This window comes from Calidris pugnax, unplaced genomic scaffold (genome assembly GCF_001431845.1).
Source record: "Calidris pugnax isolate Ruff unplaced genomic scaffold, ASM143184v1 scaffold32, whole genome shotgun sequence".
Taxonomy (NCBI): domain Eukaryota; kingdom Metazoa; phylum Chordata; class Aves; order Charadriiformes; family Scolopacidae; genus Calidris; species Calidris pugnax.
In genome coordinates this window covers 4604259-4623838 of record NW_015090783.1, presented here as the reverse complement: position 1 = coordinate 4623838, position 19580 = coordinate 4604259, and the positions used below count along the sequence as shown (strand labels likewise).

At 36.8% G+C, this 19580-nt stretch overlaps 1 protein-coding gene across 6 annotated transcripts in view; it reads left to right on the top strand.

Moving 5' to 3' along the window:
• RIMBP2 (RIMS binding protein 2) overlaps positions 1–19580 on the top strand; it is a 160029-nt gene that overhangs the window by 98165 nt on the left and 42284 nt on the right. For 3 of the 6 annotated variants that reach the window (XM_014963742.1, XM_014963766.1, XM_014963754.1), the window contains 5 exons: positions 3644–3766; positions 10300–10404; positions 13560–13610; positions 16240–16260; positions 19171–19375. In XM_014963742.1, the coding sequence (XP_014819228.1) occupies positions 3644–3766; positions 10300–10404; positions 13560–13610; positions 16240–16260; positions 19171–19375 (505 nt within the window). The remainder of the gene's footprint in view (positions 1–3643; positions 3767–10299; positions 10405–13559; positions 13611–16239; positions 16261–19170; positions 19376–19580) is intronic. The other 3 variants (XM_014963747.1, XM_014963774.1, XM_014963783.1) reach the window with 1 other exon arrangement.

The following is a 19580-nucleotide window of genomic DNA, read 5'->3' as shown; positions in this document are numbered from 1 at the left end:
TGGGGGGGGGGGGGGAGGAGTGGTGGTTTTTTTTTTTTACCATGCACAATGAGGTTGAGGACAGGTTGTGCAGTTTAGCTTACATTTTATTATTCAGGAAGTGTGAAACTATACAACTTTGGATGTGGACGCTGGAGCAGAATTCTAACAGAGTTAGGGCTCAGCCCTGAAGGGGAAAACCTGCCTAAAATAATTTATTCTTTTTTACCCTTGAGAGCTGGCCTGAAAAACAGGCCAACTTTATCCAAGCAAACGGGGCTGGAGGAGTGTTTATGCATTCAGTTATGTAGCACAGATAAAACTAGTGCTCATTTTTGTTTAATGTAGTTGCTAAAATTTTACTCTAGAAAGGAGTAGGTATGAGGCTGGCTACCTTTAAATCCACAAAATAAACCTAAAATTGTACATAACTTACATGATTTAGTTTTGGTACTCAGCATAAGAGAAACAAAGTTGCATTGCTGGAGTGGCATATTTGTGAAAAGATTCTGTGTCATTAGACGTGCTATAACACTGGGCACTAACAATGTCTTTTCATGCTCATCTGAATATATATGGGCTACTGTCTTTATGTAAAAATGGAATAGGCATTATACGTTTAGAATTTATTTTCCACAGTATCTGAAATCATACCATTTTCATGGTAGTTTCTGAACAATGTAAGTCATTGGCAGGTCACTAAAGTCAAGAATTAAGGCAAATGGTGGGGTATAAGGCTGCTGGAGCTTTTCCCAACAAACTAAACTGCTGGCTCATTTTGCTGTGCTGGTTTTCAGTAACTGGTGTCTGTTCAAGTGTTCAGGAAGTGGAAGACACCTTAGCAGTGTCCTGGCCTTCATAACTCACTCAAATGAGGGCGCATTTATTAAGTGTGAACTTATGGGATGACAAATAAATTGATTGATGCATTGAACAGAGAAGCATCACAGATAAAAATGTTCTCTGTTTCTGCCATGAAATTAGAACTGTTTATGCTGACACTCTATTTAGGTCAACTGTTTTTGCCACTGGGAACATTGATATTTTGATGTGCTCTGCATGTAATTCAAGTTCACGTATATCCCATATGTTCTTAAACAGCCTGCTTGGGGAGAGCATGAAATTCACATTTAAGAACAAATGTTGTCTAAACAAAAAAAAAAAGCAAATTACAGACTCATCAAGTCTTATGCTGCCTTATGAGTTATATAAATGTGTGTATCACAGCATTCTATGTGATTCACAATCTTCAGAGGGGAATGTCCTGCCAAGAATGCCCTGCAGAAATATTAAAAGTTATCAGTGTTGCTGGAAGTAAGAAGCATCATTATTAGAAGGTGGCTGGTAGATTTGGCTGTGTTCTTTCAAACCTTCAAAATGAAAATATACACAGAACTTTGTTCGAAAGCTGATCTGCCAAAAGAGAAAGTAGAGAAATTATCAGAACCATTTGTGTATTCATAAACTTTAACTAATGTAGGTATGCACTTCAAGATCCCAAATGAAAGATCCTGAGATGTGTAAAATATTGACAGTTCTACCTGTCTCTCACTTCTCTCTTGCCAAAATTACATTAGCAGCCTGATAGTACCATTTGTTTTGACATCCCCTTCACTGCCAGCAGGGAAAAACCCGCAGCAGAAAGGTACCGTGCTTACTACCTCCCCAAAATTATTCAGACTATGATGACTACTAAGTTTTAGAAAATGCTTTACAAAGGTAGTTGGTTGGTGTCAGTTGTTTTATAGACAGGGAAAACTAAAGCCTGAGGAAAATAATCTTATCTTGCAACTTGTTCAAAATACTGTACTTCATTCATCCTCAGTAAATTAACTGAGAACACAGACAATAACACAATTGCATCGTTGATGGTGATACCTCATTGCTTCCTTTTCCACTCCATTATTCTTCAACAATATACATTGACTGATCTGAGCAATGAAGTACAATACAAAGGATGCAGAAAGTTAATAGATTCTGAAATCAATTGTTTAATAGTTTCCTTAGTTATAAAGAAACGAGGGAAGAGGAAAAGAAAAATCTGTGCACAGAAAAAAAATCCTGAAGTTGACAATAATTGCATCAGTTCTTGTGGAAAACATGATTTGTTCCATTTTCCTCTTTCTTTTTTCCAGTCCACTGCACTCTAAAGAGCCCTCTTACAAAGATGAATACGAGGGCTGGCTGCAACCATTTAGATTGTTTGGTCCATGGCAAAATTTGCAAGTTAACAAACTGGAGCCAGAAGGCAAATAGAAAGGCTGAAGCAGTTTCCAAAACATCGCTTTAGAAAATGTCCAGGAGATATCCATGTCAAAGATTGCTTAATCCCATTCGTTTTTTAAAAAACACAAGAAATTATAGTAATTAAATTGGGGAGGAAAAAAAAAGCGTTTGTCACTTCTTTAACTGAAGTTCGAAGGAAACATGAGCTGCACCAAGGTTAAAGCCTGTGCCTTATCCCAGTGCTTTCTAGTGCTTTGCCTTTCCTTAGCCAGTAACCCTGCTGGCATTGCTGTGCTTTTGCGCCGTGTTGCTGCAGTTCACAAAGGAAAACAGATGATTCTTGGAACACTGATCACTAAAAATCTTATGACTCTTTCTCTTGCTTTTTTGCCTTCTATCAACATTGCAGGGAAGTGGAAATTGTATGTGAGTGTAATGCATTTTTTTTACCCAGGTGTTTATTGCTGGTGGGTTTTCATTCTTAATCTAAATATTGCAGTTTCTGCTGTGGTACAGGCTGTAACAATCCTACTCATACATCAATACAGGACATGAAGCCATAAAATGATCAGGGATAAAAAAATCAAAATTTCAGCTGATCTGAATTGAAGAAAGAACTTTTCCATGGCAAGATAAAATAGTTTAATGTTATATTTTCTTATTTTTTATGTGTGTTTATGAAGTAGTCACTATTGCTGATGATTCACAAAATCCTGTATAAAAAGACTTAGTCATACTGAAATGGTTAAGCTAGCACCAAGTAAATAAAGTAAATCCTACTTGATGACTACCTGATCCTTTAAAAACCTTCTGTATGCAAATATTTTAAGGGAGAGCAAGGGTTTTGTTGCCAAAGAATACCTGCTTTTGAATTGTAGAGACACTGATTTCAAATGTTAGCACAGGCTGATCATGTATATTTGAGTTTATTCTGAGTCAATTTAGACTAAGGAATAGTCCAGAAAAATGTACATGTGAATTACATTTCTATGTATACATGATGAACCTCTGTCTCTTTATGTAGTACACCCAGCTTTGATGCCTCTGAGATCCAGAGAAATTAGGGATTGTTTGATTGTCCTTTTTTTTTGTACATTATATATTATGCTTATTTAATTTTGCATAACTTAGGCATAACTACAGTTTGGTTGCCAGACTGTAGTCCTTACTGTAGTCCTTGCTGACATAAAAATGTGTTTCATGCATACATCTATATGACATACATAATTTTCTCATTGAACATTCCCTTCCATTTTTTACACTTCTTTCCTATACATAATTTTCTCATTGAACATTCCCTTCCATTTTTTACACTTTCCTGTTTTCTTTGAACTTCTTTTCCTTTTTCCGTTTTAACACACAGAAATGTTTGTGTCAGATATAGCTTTCCCTTCATTAATTAGCTGTTTGGGCAATAATCACATTTTAATTTTTTTAGGTAAAATCAGACTATGACCATCTTAGAGAAACCCTTCTCAGAGTGACCAAGGAACGAGATTTGGCTGTAAAGGGAAAACACCAGCTCCAAGCCAAGCTGGAGAACTTAGAGCAGGTCCTAAAGGTATGTATAATGCCATAGAGCCTAATGATCCAGTACTTCTATTGCTGTTTTAATATTCCTAGTGCTCATTCAGTGAGTCACAGAAGCATAAGTGCATTGCAACTAGGGAACTGAATGCCCTTATTAGTTATGGTAAAATGTATGGAATACAGTAGACCAAGTACCTACAAGGGATCTCAAACTGCCAGAGGAGAGATGCCTTCAGAGATCTTCATCTGCTGCTGTATAAGTAATTGGATGTAGGTTTTCAATATACAGTTATGGGAGGTAAGTCGAGAAGAAAAGGATAAGAAGTGACTATGCTGATGAAGGAAATATGAACAACTGCCAAGATATTTTACTTTAAGGCAGGCTGTCTGCCAGTCTAACTTGATGCAAAATATTATTGTGGCCTTGTGAAACAAGCTGTTGGTACCAGCTCCTTTTGCCTGTACAGAGTGCAATCCATTGCCAGGACAGGGTTGCAAAACTTGCTACTGTTTTATCAGAGAGGTCTAATTTAGAAATAATTGTAGTACCTGGTACATAACCACCTTTCTTTTAACATGCTTCTGGAGAAGCTTAATACGTTGGTGTCTAGGCATGCTTGTTTTCTAGATACACAGTTGTTTTCATGCGTTCAATTTGCTGCTTCCTTTTCAACTTGGAAAAATTCAGTAATGCATTTCGAATCATAAGGGTATTCTTCAGTAGAGGTTTCACTGTTCAGTTGAAGATGCTGTCCTGCTTCAGTTTTCCTTGTTATTGTGCATAATAATACCATGGGACAAACTGATTCTATGAAATAGTGGAATTCATCAAGTGAATCTAACAGAGATTAAATCTATCTGACATAGATTTAGAGTAGAGTAGGGTAGAGTAAGAGTAAAATTCAGTTGGAAAGTGGAATCAACCAAGAGATTATTACTGACCAGCTAATTCAAGGGAGCACTAATTTGTATATGTTGAAACAAAGTGCAAAAAAAGTTCTAGTAGTGGGAAGGAAACAATGCTTTGCTAGAAAACAGCCAAATTCCCAAAGTGTCGTTGATTAAATAAAGATGGAAGTCAGTAACATGATAAACCAAGCTTGACAGATGAATCAGGAGTCAGGGAAAAGGGTCTGAAAAGTCCCGTGCATACAATGAGTTGGTGTCCAGTGTGACAGGGTAGAGGGAGCCAGTGGAAGGAAGCATCTGATATGGTAAAAACCCAAACTGGTTTGAATGGGACACTGTTCCCAGGTTTTCTTAGTCGTAGAAAATATGGAAGATGTGTTGTGCAAAACTGCCACCAAAATAGGCCTTGAAGAGGGTCAAGCAACCAAGGTTATTTAAAAAGAAAAAAGGAAAAAAAGAAAAAAAAAAGTCCTACAGTTATAGCTGTCTGCATCAGTGGAGGAACTGCCCTGGTGAGTACGGTGAGAATTCTTGAGAGAGGAAACACTTGTAGACACTTGTATATACTTCAGACCATTCAGAAGAATGAAGGATGTGTTTGTCTGATTGGAATGGAGAATTGATCTGGTGCTGCAACATTTTTAACAAACTGCCAAAGAGCTGCTTATTTTTCATCTTGTCAAGCCCAAGGTCTTCCTTTTTCAAACCACTGAAGAAGGCAGTGAAGGAGGGATGGATGCCCTTAGAGTAGGAGGAGATGGAAATGAAAATAGGTGGACTGAGATCTTAAATTTCAAGCAAGACTTCTCTTTGCGGAATGTTTTAATAATGCTAAGTGGCTTCAGATAATGCTTGCCATAAGTACAATCACTTACTTGAAAGTGGATTTGCTAATGATTTTCATTTGCATGAGACTCATTGTAAAAGGGGGAAAATAACTTTGCTCTTGGCTTCATCAGAATAGATCTAGGCTTTTGGAGATTACTGTCGTGATGAAAATGGTTACCTGTCTGAACTTTGAGAAGAGGAGGTTTTATTTTTAGTTTGTTGCACTGGTAAATATGTTGCTGAAACCTTCTCTCAGGCTTTATTGATATTGCTCAAGAGGTGAGGAGGTTTTCTAGCTACAAATGGAAATAAAAGGTGGCTATAAGTTACATTCCTCTTGCTGAACCTGGAGGGCTGTGTGGCTATCAAAAGTAAGGTGACTGCTCCATAAACCAACTTATTCCAGCAGCTTCTGGAAACACAAGCTGGTGAAATCACCTACTAGGCAATGCTGAGGGCAGCTGTTAGGTATTTTATTGTGCAATATCAAAAAAGTTATGAATGTCCCACTTACCAGTCAATGGGTGTCACTGATGGAATAAATATAGAATTACATGCAAATAAGAAGTATATGTACTGGGAAAGGAAAATTAAACTGCTTAATTGAACAGAAATGTGATACACTGTTATCTGGCTTTAGACTAATACAGCTTTGCCCAGGAACAAGTAGGAAGTTTTTCTCTAGCAATGGAAGATAATTTACTTTTTCTGTTACTTCCTTCCTTTTCTTCAGGGTAATACAAAACTGACAGTTCCACAGACCTTTATCACTAATTTGCTGTTTTACTGTGAGCCATGCACTAGTACCTATAGAGAGTAGAATCAACACCTAGAAGCTATTTCAACAGATACGGCTTGCCTGTGCTCTCCATATAATTATGGGATTCCAGCTTGATAGCTTCTTCAAGGAGCATGTAGTAGAAAGAGGAAAAAAGTCTAGAAAGGAACTGTGAATTTGTGGGTCATAAAACATCTGAGGGTTAGATTTTGCTCTAAGTAAATTGGCATTAATCCTCATTTCATCAAATCAAAATGCAAATTATTATTGTCTGGACTCCTACGCTGCTAAAAAACCCCTGCTTCATGAGCAGTAAAACTCCTTTCTTGTACCCTGTTCCAATACTGGTTTTGTTAGGCTTGTATGTGTTTGAACATTTGGAACTCCTCTAATGATGGACTGTGTTTTACTTTCTTATAACAAATTAAAGAACGTACTTTCTTCTTTAGCCATACCAAATAATGTTAATTTCTCCACTCTTTAATTAGGATGTCTACTGGCATTTGATTTAATGATTCCTCCAAATTTCTTCTGTAGAAGAGCTGAATCTGTTTATTTGACTGATATTGCTTAACTTCTGCTGAAATAATACTTCCAATACACGTGGGAGAAACATTCTGTAAATCTCAGTGTTCTGCTGCAGAACTCCTTCAAAAGATTTTCTTCACTGAAACAAAAATTGTCTGGTGGATATAGAGAGCCCAGCTTTTCATTTTCAGTAGTTCTCTGCCTTCACCAGAACTTTTCTGAGCTCACAGAGTACCTTGAACAGACTTGAATCCCCTAAATCTCCTTTTTCGCATTAAACCATGCCCAAGCAGATGCAGTTATTTGTGTATTTCATGTGTGTCCTCATATGCTCAGGAAATTAGTAGTTTGGAAAAATGGTTTGCAGCTTTCCAACCATTGGGAGGTTTTGAGAAATATTTAGCCTAGTTTCCCTGTCAAAAGAGAAATTCAGTTACATTTTCTGTTATCTCAGGATGTATCAACAAAGATGAAAAGATGAAGAAGTGCTGAATTAGCGAACTTCTGAGAATCTTCACAGTGTTCAGCCAGCTTTTCCCATTCATTCCACTGTAATGGTGCCCACCCATCTGCAAGCGCAGATGACAAGTCCTTTGATCAGAGTACTTGGGTGAGAATTAAATTTGCTCCCTATTCAGCATCATGTACGAGTTCTGTCTCATAAACAAGACTTAAGTACTTGAAAACCATTGCAGTTTGCTCTAGCATTAACTAGTTGCACATTTTAGAACTGCAGGAGTCACTGCTGTGGGAAAGAATGTGTTTCTTTGTTTTCTTTGCAGCTGTAGGTAATACAGTGCAACCGCTGAATCCCTTGGAGCTAGGATGGGCTATTCATTGTCAAATCCCCCTGTGCCCATGAGGAAGCTGAAAAGCCAAAATCTGTTTGAGTACATCCCTTAAGTGCTCTTTCAGAAAGAGTTTATCCTACACAGCTCTCTAGCTTTGTAGTTTGAAAGAAAACTGAGATGCACTATGTCCCTAGTTCCTTTGCTGGAGCTTAGGAGTATTCTTGCCTTTGATCTGAAAGATACACTGAAAAGGTTCCTTCTTCACACTTTATTTGAAGGATAGAGCATTATTTGCTAATTGTTTTGAAACAGGAAGTCGTTACTGTGTTTTTTCTACACTCTTTTAGATGTGGATTTGCTTTCTGATGTTAGAGTGACATAGCAGGACCTCTAGAAAGGGTGCAAAAAGGGAAGTGCAGATTTACATTTAGAAAGTTCTAGCATGACTCCCATTAAGGACAGCAATAGTGGGGACGGATGGAGTGCCACCACCTACACAAACCATGATAACGTGATCATTTTGGAAGTCGGTCCTGAAGAAAGGTGCAGAAAGAATTCAGCAGCTCAGAGCTTTCTCCCTGCTGTTGTAATGATCTCTGCAGTCCTCCTCCACTGCCCTAACCTATTCCCTTCAGGCTCGGAAGCAGAGATGGCAGCAGCTGATGTGCAATAGGAAGCGCAGAACAGATTTGCAGACAGAACCAATTTGTGAGCAGAGTGGGAAGGGAGGAATTGCTTCTGGTTGGGGGGAGATTTAATTGCTGTGCCAGGAGAGGGACAGATGCTGGGGTGAAGAGATCCTTGCTGCTTTAAATACTAAGTAGATCAGGACAATACTAAAATGACTGAGAGGTACTTTTAGGTTAACGTAGATGACCAAATGGTCTTTTCTGACCTTAAAATCTGTGAACTGTAGATCACTAAATATGTATTTTAGGAAACAGAGAAATTAAAAGCTGGGGAGAATCACAGATCATGTATCACAATCTGTTTCTTCGTTACATTTTATAGATTCACTGTACGGCTCCATATTCATTATTTATTGATCTCTGCAAAGGGCTAGAAATGTTCTGTAGTAGTTTATGTAAAAGTAGTGAGGACTTAACAGTATCAAAATACGCTGTACCACATCTGGTACTAAATCTTCAGAGAGGGAAGTAAAAGCTTTTCTCTGATAATGAAAGGTTTCAATTAAAGGTGTGAGAATTACTTGATTACCTCAACATTTCTTGAATATAGGAAATATGCTGATGCTCCATCAGTGTCAAGTTTTACATAAGACTTGATGGAAGCTGCTGAGCTCAGTAAATGTAGCTTCATGCTGACTTAAGTAATGAGTAATACTCATTAGCAAAATAGGCTATGTTCATTCAGATGAGTTGAGGTTCAGAACCATTATTTTTGGTCATTATTAAATACTGAGAATAGATATTACCCATTAACAGATCCATTTAACTTTTGTACAATGTGCACAGTTCAGAAATGTCTGCAGTCAAAATACAGAATCCTCACAAAACTCCTAGAAAGCAAGCCATAGTTGAGAGTCAAAACTGATGAACTGGAAAAATCTTTGATTTTTTTTTTGTTGTTGTTGTTGTTTTTAATAAATACATCAAATAAAAATAAATCCCAAACAGAGACCAATGGAATATTGGAGACATTTCTGCTTCCTTTGCAAACAGATCCAGATTGAGAGAAGTCAGCCTTGCTGTGCTGTCCCTCTTTGTTATGAGTAACATGTAACAGGGAATAACAGCTCATTAAAGGTTAGCAATATGCTTGATAAAATTTTCTCTTGTACACAATAAGAGATATTTTGGACTGTTCTTGTCAATTTTATCTATGTATTTGTGTTTCCAAATGCCGATTCCTAATAGGTTTGTGTGTAATAACTTGTGGTGCTGCAGATAAGACATTGTGCCTCTGCTCTGAGAGTATTATGGGAACAATATGTAATTTGGAAAATAAAAATCTTTAATACCAGCTTCACCAGAGAAGAGATCAGAATCTGTAAAGAGATCTGTCTTAACTCCCAGTTATTAACAGGGTGTTTGGAAGTTATAATGACATTGGGAGAATAATATTAACCTGTAATGAAAAAGATTTCTATCTGCAAAGGGTATCTTGACATAGTTCAGCTTGTGTTCTTCCCAAGAACCTTACTCATATTGCTTTCAATAGTATCTTTAAAAGTTGTTTTTGACTACTGTGTAGCTCCTATTGTCCATATCCACCTGTGTTAGTTTTGCTCTGTCTAATTTGCTATAAATAATAGGCAGAGATTAGCAAAGGTAAGCTATTTCTTTTGGGTCATTATTTGCAAAACAAACCACAAAGCTGTATCCTAGATAAAGAGGCATTTGGGGAATTGTCAAGCTAAGTTTTTTGCAAGCTTTAACTTCTCAGGAGAATGTCACATCTGAACGTGTGCCTGAGGGATACAGTGGGTGCTGCTGTGCAGTTGTGCAGGGCAGAGGCCACGTTGCGGGTGATGACAGAGTCCTGTATCGTCAAAGAGGTTGCTGTGAAAATGCCTGAGTTTAACATTGGCAATATGCCCCAAATACTGACCAAATTAAAATCCTATCCAGTTTCCAGCTTGCCTATCAGTGATACCAGAGACCTTTTATGTTTAGATGTATGTCTACGTGCCTGGGAATGGCAGCATGTTTGGCTAAAGGTAGAATATGTTGAAGTCATCTGATAGTTTTTCTGCTTCCTTTGAAACAGCATATGCGAGAGGCTGCTGAACGGCGGCAACAGCTGGAGTTGGAGCATGAGCAAGCCTTGGCTGTTCTCAACGCCAAACAGCAGGAAATTGAACTCCTGCAGAAGGTAAGTGGAGAAAGGAAAAGTCAGGTGAAATAGCAAATTGCAGTGACGGAGCACAGGTCATGAAACAGATCTCCTGGTTTAAAGGAGCTTAAACCACAACCACCAAATTGGTTCCTCTTCTGGATTGCTCTGCACGATTGCTGATGCAGTTGTAGCAAGTGGATGTTTACTGTTGGATATATACATGACTGTACTAATTGATTTATAAATGTTTATGCCAGTGAAGATTAACCTGTCCAGAATATGTAAGCCCTCATATTTTCCATTAGGGAGAAAAGTGATACAAAAACATGTATTTCCTTTGCATTTCCATTGCTTACCTCTATATTGGGCTCAGGAATATTTGTGCATTCCTTAAATGTCAGGAAGGAATCCAGTCTTAATTTTGTGATAATCGAAATATGGGCAATCCACCATTTCCTTGTGAGTTTGCTGGAATAGCCATATTGTTAGGATTTCTTTGGCTTTCTCTTCCAGACACTGGTGTTTCTTACTGCCTTTTTCCACTAGGTTAGATTAAAGTAAATTCTTGTCAAGGTACTTACACATCACAATTGATGATCTTTTTCATAAATTAAACAGCTGTTTCTTATTTCCAAGCTCATTCTCTAATTCACAAACCACTTTAAGACGGGGGGTGGGTGTGGTTTTTCACACTGCAACTTTTCAGTATCCATTATAACATAAAAAACATGGTATTGAGTTTCAGCCTTACCAAAGTCAATGTAATTGTCTCAACACTAATGTTGATTTTTCCAATTGCTTGACTGGATCAAAACACAGAAATAATAATGCTAATGATAATTTGATGGAGAATTGGCATGGAGAATTGACATTCTCAGCAGAATAAAAAGATGGTATCTAAATATAGTTTGCTTGGAATAGAAAGCTTCACCAAATGAAATCTTCCAGTTAATTTTCTTTTAGCCTTTTACAATTAATCTATTTAGGTATATTTCAAAATGTCATTTCTAGTTATATTCAGCTGTTATTATTTGAACTTCTACATAAATTTTGGACTTAAATTTTTTGGCAAAACAAAGGAATCAAAGAAAGATACAGCTTTTTTTCTTGCTATATTTTGTTACAGTCTTCTAATAAATCCCCGTTACATGGGTCTTTTTGTTACAGATTGGCAACAGGGGACAAACTTCTGTAATACTGTTTTCTGCAGTCATTTTTGCTAAGCATGATAAACTTCAAGCACAAAGGAGATTGTATTGCATTTTGTATTTTACTCAGTGCAACTAGCTCAGCATCTGTAACCAGTGATTAAATTCTTGTTCAGTGGACCTGAAATAGCATGGAATACAAGATCATTTATGTTAAAAATTATCATCTAATAATCATTTACCACTAAGTTTGACTAGAATTCTAGCTTAGAATTCCTATACTAAATCCACCATAGCAATTAATCTATGAAGTACTTAATAGAAGCATTTAAGAAATAATTCATCCTTCTTACTGGTTTCGTTCATTAGTCTGAAATATTCCTCCTAGGATCTTGCACAGACACTCATGTATGTGTCTTGTTACTGTTGTAAAGTTGCTGATGAACCACAGAAATGTGCACTTCAAAACAAAGCAAGTTACTGGTGCAGTCTGATGTATTTGCTGTCACATTTTGATATTACAAATAAAAATTCATTGTGTTTTTAATACATGAACAGACTGGTCAGATTTTCAGCCCAAAAGGAAAAATGAAGAATATAATACTGTTCATCAAGGTTTTTTGTTGATAGGGAATCAAATTTCTTTTTCTCTAAGAAAGCCTTAATACAAGACAGTTTGATGTCGAAGAGAGATAGTATTGATGCAGGCTTTCTAATAATTTATCAAGGGCTCATATGGCGGGTAGATTTTATTAAACTTGTAATGATGGATGGCACAAGGCTTTCTATTACATGTCGTCATATGTTTGCTTATGCTCGTGGAGCCAATATTTTATCAGGTGCTAGCAATAAGACTTACTGCTGTAGTACAGGAAGAAATATGACTATGCTTGCAGGACTGAAGCTTTATTACTGTGCATGACAGTGAAGTATAGTTTGGGTATATGTTCTTGGTTGTGACTTTATGGCCTGTCCCAGCTTCCACTGAAACCAGTAATGGGGTCGGGTAGCCTTCATAGATGAGGAACATGAAGTTAACATAGATGTGTCAGTGTCCATCATGGGAGTATTTGGCCCATTAAATCAGAAAGTCTGTGGGGTGTTGCCTTCTGCTAAACTGGAGGAGTTTAAGACTTCTCTGATGAGGAATGTGCAGAATGTGGTCTTTGGGTTACAGTAATAAGGAGGTAATAATGCAAAGTTAGTACATCACGCTGCTATCAGCCTCATACAATGGTTAATAAAGAGTTTTGCTTATCTTGGCAAGCTGCAATAAAGAAAATAGTGGAAACTTAAATGGAAATGAAGCAAGGATAACACAAAGTTACTGAGTGCTTTTTTTTGTTGATTGGTTGTTTCGAAGGTTTAGATTCCTGGCCAAATTTTGGTAACTGAAATTCTGTGCTACATAAAATACATTTTTCTCCTCTTACTGATTCCCTCTTTTCTTCATTCACTCAGTTAATCAGATCCTAAATGTTGCACTCTTGTTTACAGACAACCTGTGGTTGCCTTGAATGTTGTGTGACCTATTTACTTAGATGATACATACTGTTGCTGCATGTAAAGAATGAGCTTAATTTTTGTGTTGCTTTCTGCAAGCTGGTATGGTAGGTTTCTACATTATGAACCTCCTGCAATGTTGAATAAGAAGCTCATTTTTCAGTTTTAATTTAGAGCGTTTCAGAGATACTTCTGATATTTTCTTGCAGTGTGTTTAGCATGCTCATCTTGGTCCAACAAAATACTGATGCTGTTGAGCTTCACTGAGATTCAGTCTCCTAAAAATAAACAGTTATTTCAGTGGCTTGGAACCAAAGCGCTATAGTAATATTGATGGAGCCATCCCTTCAAGACTCTAATTGGCTTTGGATTTGAGTAAACAGTATGCTACTTTATGCAGTTAGAGCATGCTATATGTGGCATGATTAATTGATTCCTCCTCTCTTCTCTTCTCTTCTCTTCTCTTCTCTTCTCTTCTCTTCTCTTCTCTTCTCTTCTCTTCTCTTCTCTTCTCTTCTCTTCTCTTCTTCTAAAAACAAGGCTCAGGTTGAAGCTAAGAAGGAACATGAGGGAGCAGTTCAATTGCTAGAGGTAAGAAGATATCCTTTGTGTTACCTTCTTTTCTTGTGGAAGTTCCATTCTGAATGTGATAACTACAGTATCATCACTTTTGAAAGTTTCAAGTAATATGTAGGCAAATAAGGGTGGATTTTTCTCTTATAATGTACTTCATCCTTTAAAGATTATAATTCAGTTAGGAGTGCATTAAGCTGAGCTGTTGGAAATGATGTGTGTACCTTAGCTTCTCTTTGTATAGAATAGAAATTTTGGTACCTTTTGTTGGTAAAATACTGTGAGATATATAAAATGGAAGTGATTAATTGTGAGAATTATTATTGTTTAGGCTGGAAATAAGCTGCAAATACCGATCAATTACCTAATGTTCCTAATTAAATACTGTCTAGTAAACATAAAACAACATTCTGAAGAGTCAAAATTTTTAAACCTAATGAGAGAATTTGGATACTTCAAAAAAACGTCAAAGGGTGTAGTTGAGAGTTCATTATTTTTATTGGAAAGCTAGATCTTTTCAAGATAGTCTGAACTGGGCATTTGAAAATCAAGGACACCAGAAACATACTCAGATTTTAAATTAGAAACACAGAATAATTCTGTTTGAAAGAGACCTCTGGCTATCTGGTCCAACACCCTGCTCAAAGAGCTCTCTTCAAAATTACTGTAGATTGCTCTGGGCTTGCTTTGCCCAGTACATTTTTAAATATCTCTGGGAATGGAGACATGACAACCTCCATAGGAAGCCTCTTTCAGTCTTTAAGCACTTTAATTATGAAGAATATTATTCTTGTATCCTGTCAGAATTTTTGCCTGGACACTACCCATGTCCATTGCCTCTAATCCTATTGCTGTGTATCACCAGCAGGGGCCTTAGTGTTTCCCAGTTGTGTTGCAATATGTTTTTGGAATTTGCCAGTGACTGATTTATTAAGTAAACACTATTAATTAAGTTTTTAGAGATGATTCAGATGATCTAATTTACTAATTTTTAAGGCACTTAATACCTGCATATACTGACATCACCCATAAAGGCAACATTATCCATAAAGTTAAAACAAAAAATCTTAGTATTTTCATTAGCAATTGCTCATAGCACAGAGCATCATCTGTAAAGTCATTAGTAGTTGTGTTTATGGACTTCACATCACATTTCCAGCCTTCCTTCAAGTCATTAATCCTTTAAAAAAAATAAATCCAATAATTCAGTCTTCTGTAACTAAGGATACAGAATTGCTTCTGTCTTGTATAGAAGTGACATGAAGAACAGAAGCAAATTTTTACTCTCGCATTCAAAACCTATGAGCTTTGCTGTCAATTTTAGTTAGAATAGGGCAAGGTTTGCAAAACCTTTCTTTCTTAAGCTGGAGTGAAATCTTTTAGAGGTTTTAAACTGAGAATCTTATAATAATGGAACCTTTATAATGGATGCATACAGTTACGGGTAAATTACGCATTAAAACACAAAAAATCAAACGGAGAATTGGAATAAATCAATACACTTGAATATCTGCCTGGTGCCAACAAAACCTTTTATTCTTTTTGCTGACTGCTGTTTGGAAATGCAGGCTGACCCACAACGATGTGTAAGATAGGACAAATGGCAACAACATGTAGTAGAAATTCAAACTCCTGTAAGAAGGTTCCTAAAGTAAACAATTTCTCCTCAGTTTCTCAAAACCAGTCTCAATGGATTCTTTTAGTTCCAATCATATCGTTTGATGCACTTGGATAAGGTAAAGTGTCAGACAACACAGATGCACAGGTAAATAGCAGGCTGACTGCATCCACATTTCCTTTTGTTCTTTTCTGTTCTTTGTTTTTTCATGTAAAATAAGTTTTCACTGATAACTACCAAACTAGTTTTTCTGTCTGAGGAGAAGAAAAGGCATTAAATGGTTAAGTCTTACCATATGTATGACACAGAACATGCGATACCATAGATGAGTTATAGCAAGTGCAGTGTCAAGATTTCACTTAGAAATCTGTTTTGAGCAGAAGGTAATTTCTACCTCTTCACAGTAGTTCTGGCTGTGCTCTTACTGGTTATGCATTGATGGAAGGTGGTTTTTCTATTGCAGTGATCATCTTTAAAAGAAATTTAAAAAAAAAGTTTATATCTATAATGGTTAATATTCCAACAGAAAGTATTTTACTCATGTTTTCATTATCATCATATATATTAAGTTTATTTTGCCTTGAAGTACATAAGATTAAATTTTTTTTAATGCCTGGTGGAAAGTATATGATGCAGGAAAACATAAGTAGAAACAAAGCAGGCAACTGATTATTTATCCCCCTCAAGCTAATCAAAATTCCTATTTAGCTGATTTGTCTGCGACCTCTGTTTTGCATAACCCCATTAAGGTTTCCTAAGCTTTTGCTTTTTATTGCCATAAACCCATTAATTTATAGCATTTTATTTAATCTGCCTTTTGCAATTTAAGACCAGCAGTGGTATTGATTTCTGAAACATTCTATAGTGTGGTTTGTGTTAATGCATGTTTTTACACATGTTAACTGTTCTAATATATTTTGCTTTGAAATGTAAAAAAAGTGTTCAAAATTGTTTTTATTTCTTTGTTTATTTCACATCTCTTTGTTTACTGTGTCTTGTTTGGAATTTATTGCTTTGCACTTCATCCAGAACACCTTGGACAGCATGCAGGTATTTTAGGGCCTAAATTCTCCTTTCTCTGTCCTGAATCCTGCACTTTTCCCTTTAACATGAGTACAATAGTCCTGCCTAACCTTGCATGGGATGTGTGCTAGAACCATTGTTATGCAAGCATGCCTGGCATTTATTGACCTAATACCAAATCACCAAAATAAGACTTTTTCTCTGCAAGAGATTAATCTTCAAATACGGCATGGTTTAATGACAACTCAGATACTGGTTTGGAAAGTGAATTTCTTATGAGCATGCCCAGTAAGAATGGTTTGGTAGTTTATTCAAGATTGTAGCTTTCTGACTGTGGATTTTGTCTGAATTCAGATTGGTTCTTTGTTAATACAATGATAATTTTATGTGGTATTTTCACCTGGGATTGATTTATCGAGCTACCTCCTGAAAGGCATTGCTGCTATGTAAACAATTAACCCATGAAGTGGTATGTCCGTAGCAGAATATGTGTGCTAATTACAAGTCTGAATTCAAGCCTGTCCACCGGGAAAGTTGCTCATCATCTTACCTGTCTTGTGCAAACAGTATCTGTCTTGTAATGGATGAAGTCTACTTTGTTTTCAATCTAAGAAGCTATTTAAGTCCTAGAAATAGCTCTATGTATTGTATGAGAAACTTGGCAAGTCCTAAGTGAAATACATTCAATATGGTCTGTAGGAGAGAATGTATTTTCATACAAGCATTGCTGTATGCAGATCAGATTTTAGGGAGATCTGGTAGACTTGGCACTTTTGTGCCATCATTAATAGGATAGACTGTACGGGCAGAACCATGATACAGAATAAAAATTGAGTGCTTCTGAGTGTAAGCACATGCCTCTCTGCAGTGACATACATTGGTATGTAGATTTTCTACAGTGAGGTGAGTCTGGCTGGCTAACAATGAACCTGCCTGAAGTCAAGAAACAAAGACGGGTGTGGGGATGCCTTCTGCTAGTACTATTGTGGATTTTATGCCAATTTTGTCCATGTATAATAGCAGTTTTGTGCTCACTTCTAACTTAAAACTTTGTCTTTTTTTTAAATAGTGGTAAAGGCATTTTTCTTCCAGGCATCATGCTGTTGTGCAAGAACAACTCGAAAATGAAGATTCTAGATACTCAAAAGTTAAGAAAGGCATATACTGAAGTGAAAATAAGTTTTAAATTAATAAAAAAGGATAATACATTAAATTTCTATTTTTTCCAAAAATATTTTTTAAGGCAGCCTTAGAATTTTGTTGGGTTCTGGATGATGATGTTTTTATTTTTTATTTTATGCTAGATTTTCCATAACTGCATGTGGAAAGGTCAGTATATATTCTTAGAGAGTTGAATAGCTCATTTCTAAACTTCCCATTGGAAAGAGGGGATCTAAAAACCCAATCCACTTTACTACTTTGTTTGTTTAATGTTCTTCTAAAATTGTATGTAGATGCCTTATGCGTGCAGCAACGTAACAAGTAGGAAAGGCTCACATTTTGGTTGCTCAAAACCCCAGTGAAAAGATGAAAGGCAAAAACCCAAAAATCAGAGTATATAATGTTTGTGTAAAACTCCTACAGTGTCTCTGTATCTTACTGTTTTGTTTTCATAATCAAACAGATAGATACCCTGAGACTTCTTTAGCAGAACTAAATTAATTTGTGTTTTATGAATACAAAGAAATTACATCCTCAAAATTCACTGTACCTTTAAACGTATATTTGTTCCCAAAAAAAGGAACAAAGAGTATACCTTCTATAGAAGGAAATCGGGATTTTTGTGGTTTTGGGGTACTGTAAGTGTTTTGTTTATCTTTGGTTGTGCTAAAATCTTTGCATAAATGGTATGTAATGTATGTCATTTTCTTGATATGTAATATATGCAGTTTTTCTTACATGAACTGAGAATATTTTCTCTTTCAAGAAAAAGAAACCTCTAGTACAGTTGAATGAATCTAACATATCCAGACTTTCTTTGTTAGTACAGTTGTTTAACTAGATATATACTATAAAAGGGTTTTTAATGAAGGAAAGTGATGTTTGTTTGTTACAAAGCATCAGATTGGGATCTAATGCATCAGCTTCTCATATAAGGAGCCTGTTAGTGCCTCTGTTGAGGTACTTCTGCTTGCATGCCCTTTGTTTAATTCTTTTAGCCAGGGAATCTTTCCATCACCTTATCTATTTTTTCACATCAGGAATTCATAAACTGTATGTAGGTAAATTTCCCAAGTCAGCACAGAAGCTTATCTTTTAAGTTCTGTTTTGTTAAAGGCTGATGCCTCAAGATTAAAACACAAATGTTTTCCAACAGTGACGTTTTGGTACTTCTTACAAGCTCACAAACAATCTCCTCTTGGCTGGTGTCTGGATTACTTCTGTGTGCTTTGCATCTATAGTGAGGAGCGTTATTTTTGAGAGGGAGTTCAGCCTGTAGCTGGGCCCACGTTCTGCATGAACCACTGTGGTGGCTTTTTTGTTCCTGTTGTTTTTTAATACATAAATGCTGGTCTAGCATTTGAGGAGTCTTCACCGTAATAGCAGAGGATGGGAAACCTTCAGAAATACATGAGTTTTAGAAAAAGTTGGAAAAGCACACAGAAGTGACATTCAGATAGAAGTCACAAAGCTGTAGAATCTGTTTGCAGGTGTTCTTGGCAGTGATTTTTTTAGCACTGCCAAAAAACATGATGAGGAATTTCCCCTTTGGAAATCGGGGATGAAAGGAGTACTTACCTCAATATTACAGGGCTACTAGAAGGTTTTGTCCTAAATATGGGTGGGAGGGAACTGAGGGGTAGAAAAGTGTGATTGTGGGCCTGGTTATCCCAAATTGTTTGCCTATCCTGGCTTCCTGGTACGTAGAAAAATCTGACGCAGTCACAGGTCGCCCTGATCTCAGTTAGATGTCTGTGTTGTGTCTTGCTTGTGCAGGCCAAGGTCCGAGAGCTAGAGGAGAAATGCCGGACACAGAGCGAACAGTTTAACCTCTTGTCCAGGGAACTGGAGAAGTTTCGACAGCAAGCAGGGAAGATTGATCTCCTGAGCAGTAACTCAGTGGCATCCTCAGATTTCCCTGGTTCTCCCGGTAAATCTCTATCCCAGTTAATGAATGGAATAGCCACTTCTATAGGCAAAGGTAAGGACCAGCTTTTTATTTGTAGGTATCTGTTCTGCCTGTAGGTTTTTAAGATGCAACTCAATGACATAAATAGAGCTTGATTGTACAAATAGAGGATAGAATTCGCTCCTGTTCCTGTTTTGTGATTTGTTTAAATTTCTGAGTATCTCTTGAGCCTTCACTGAGGTTGTTCTGGTTTTATTCGGGCACTGCTGTGGGCAGA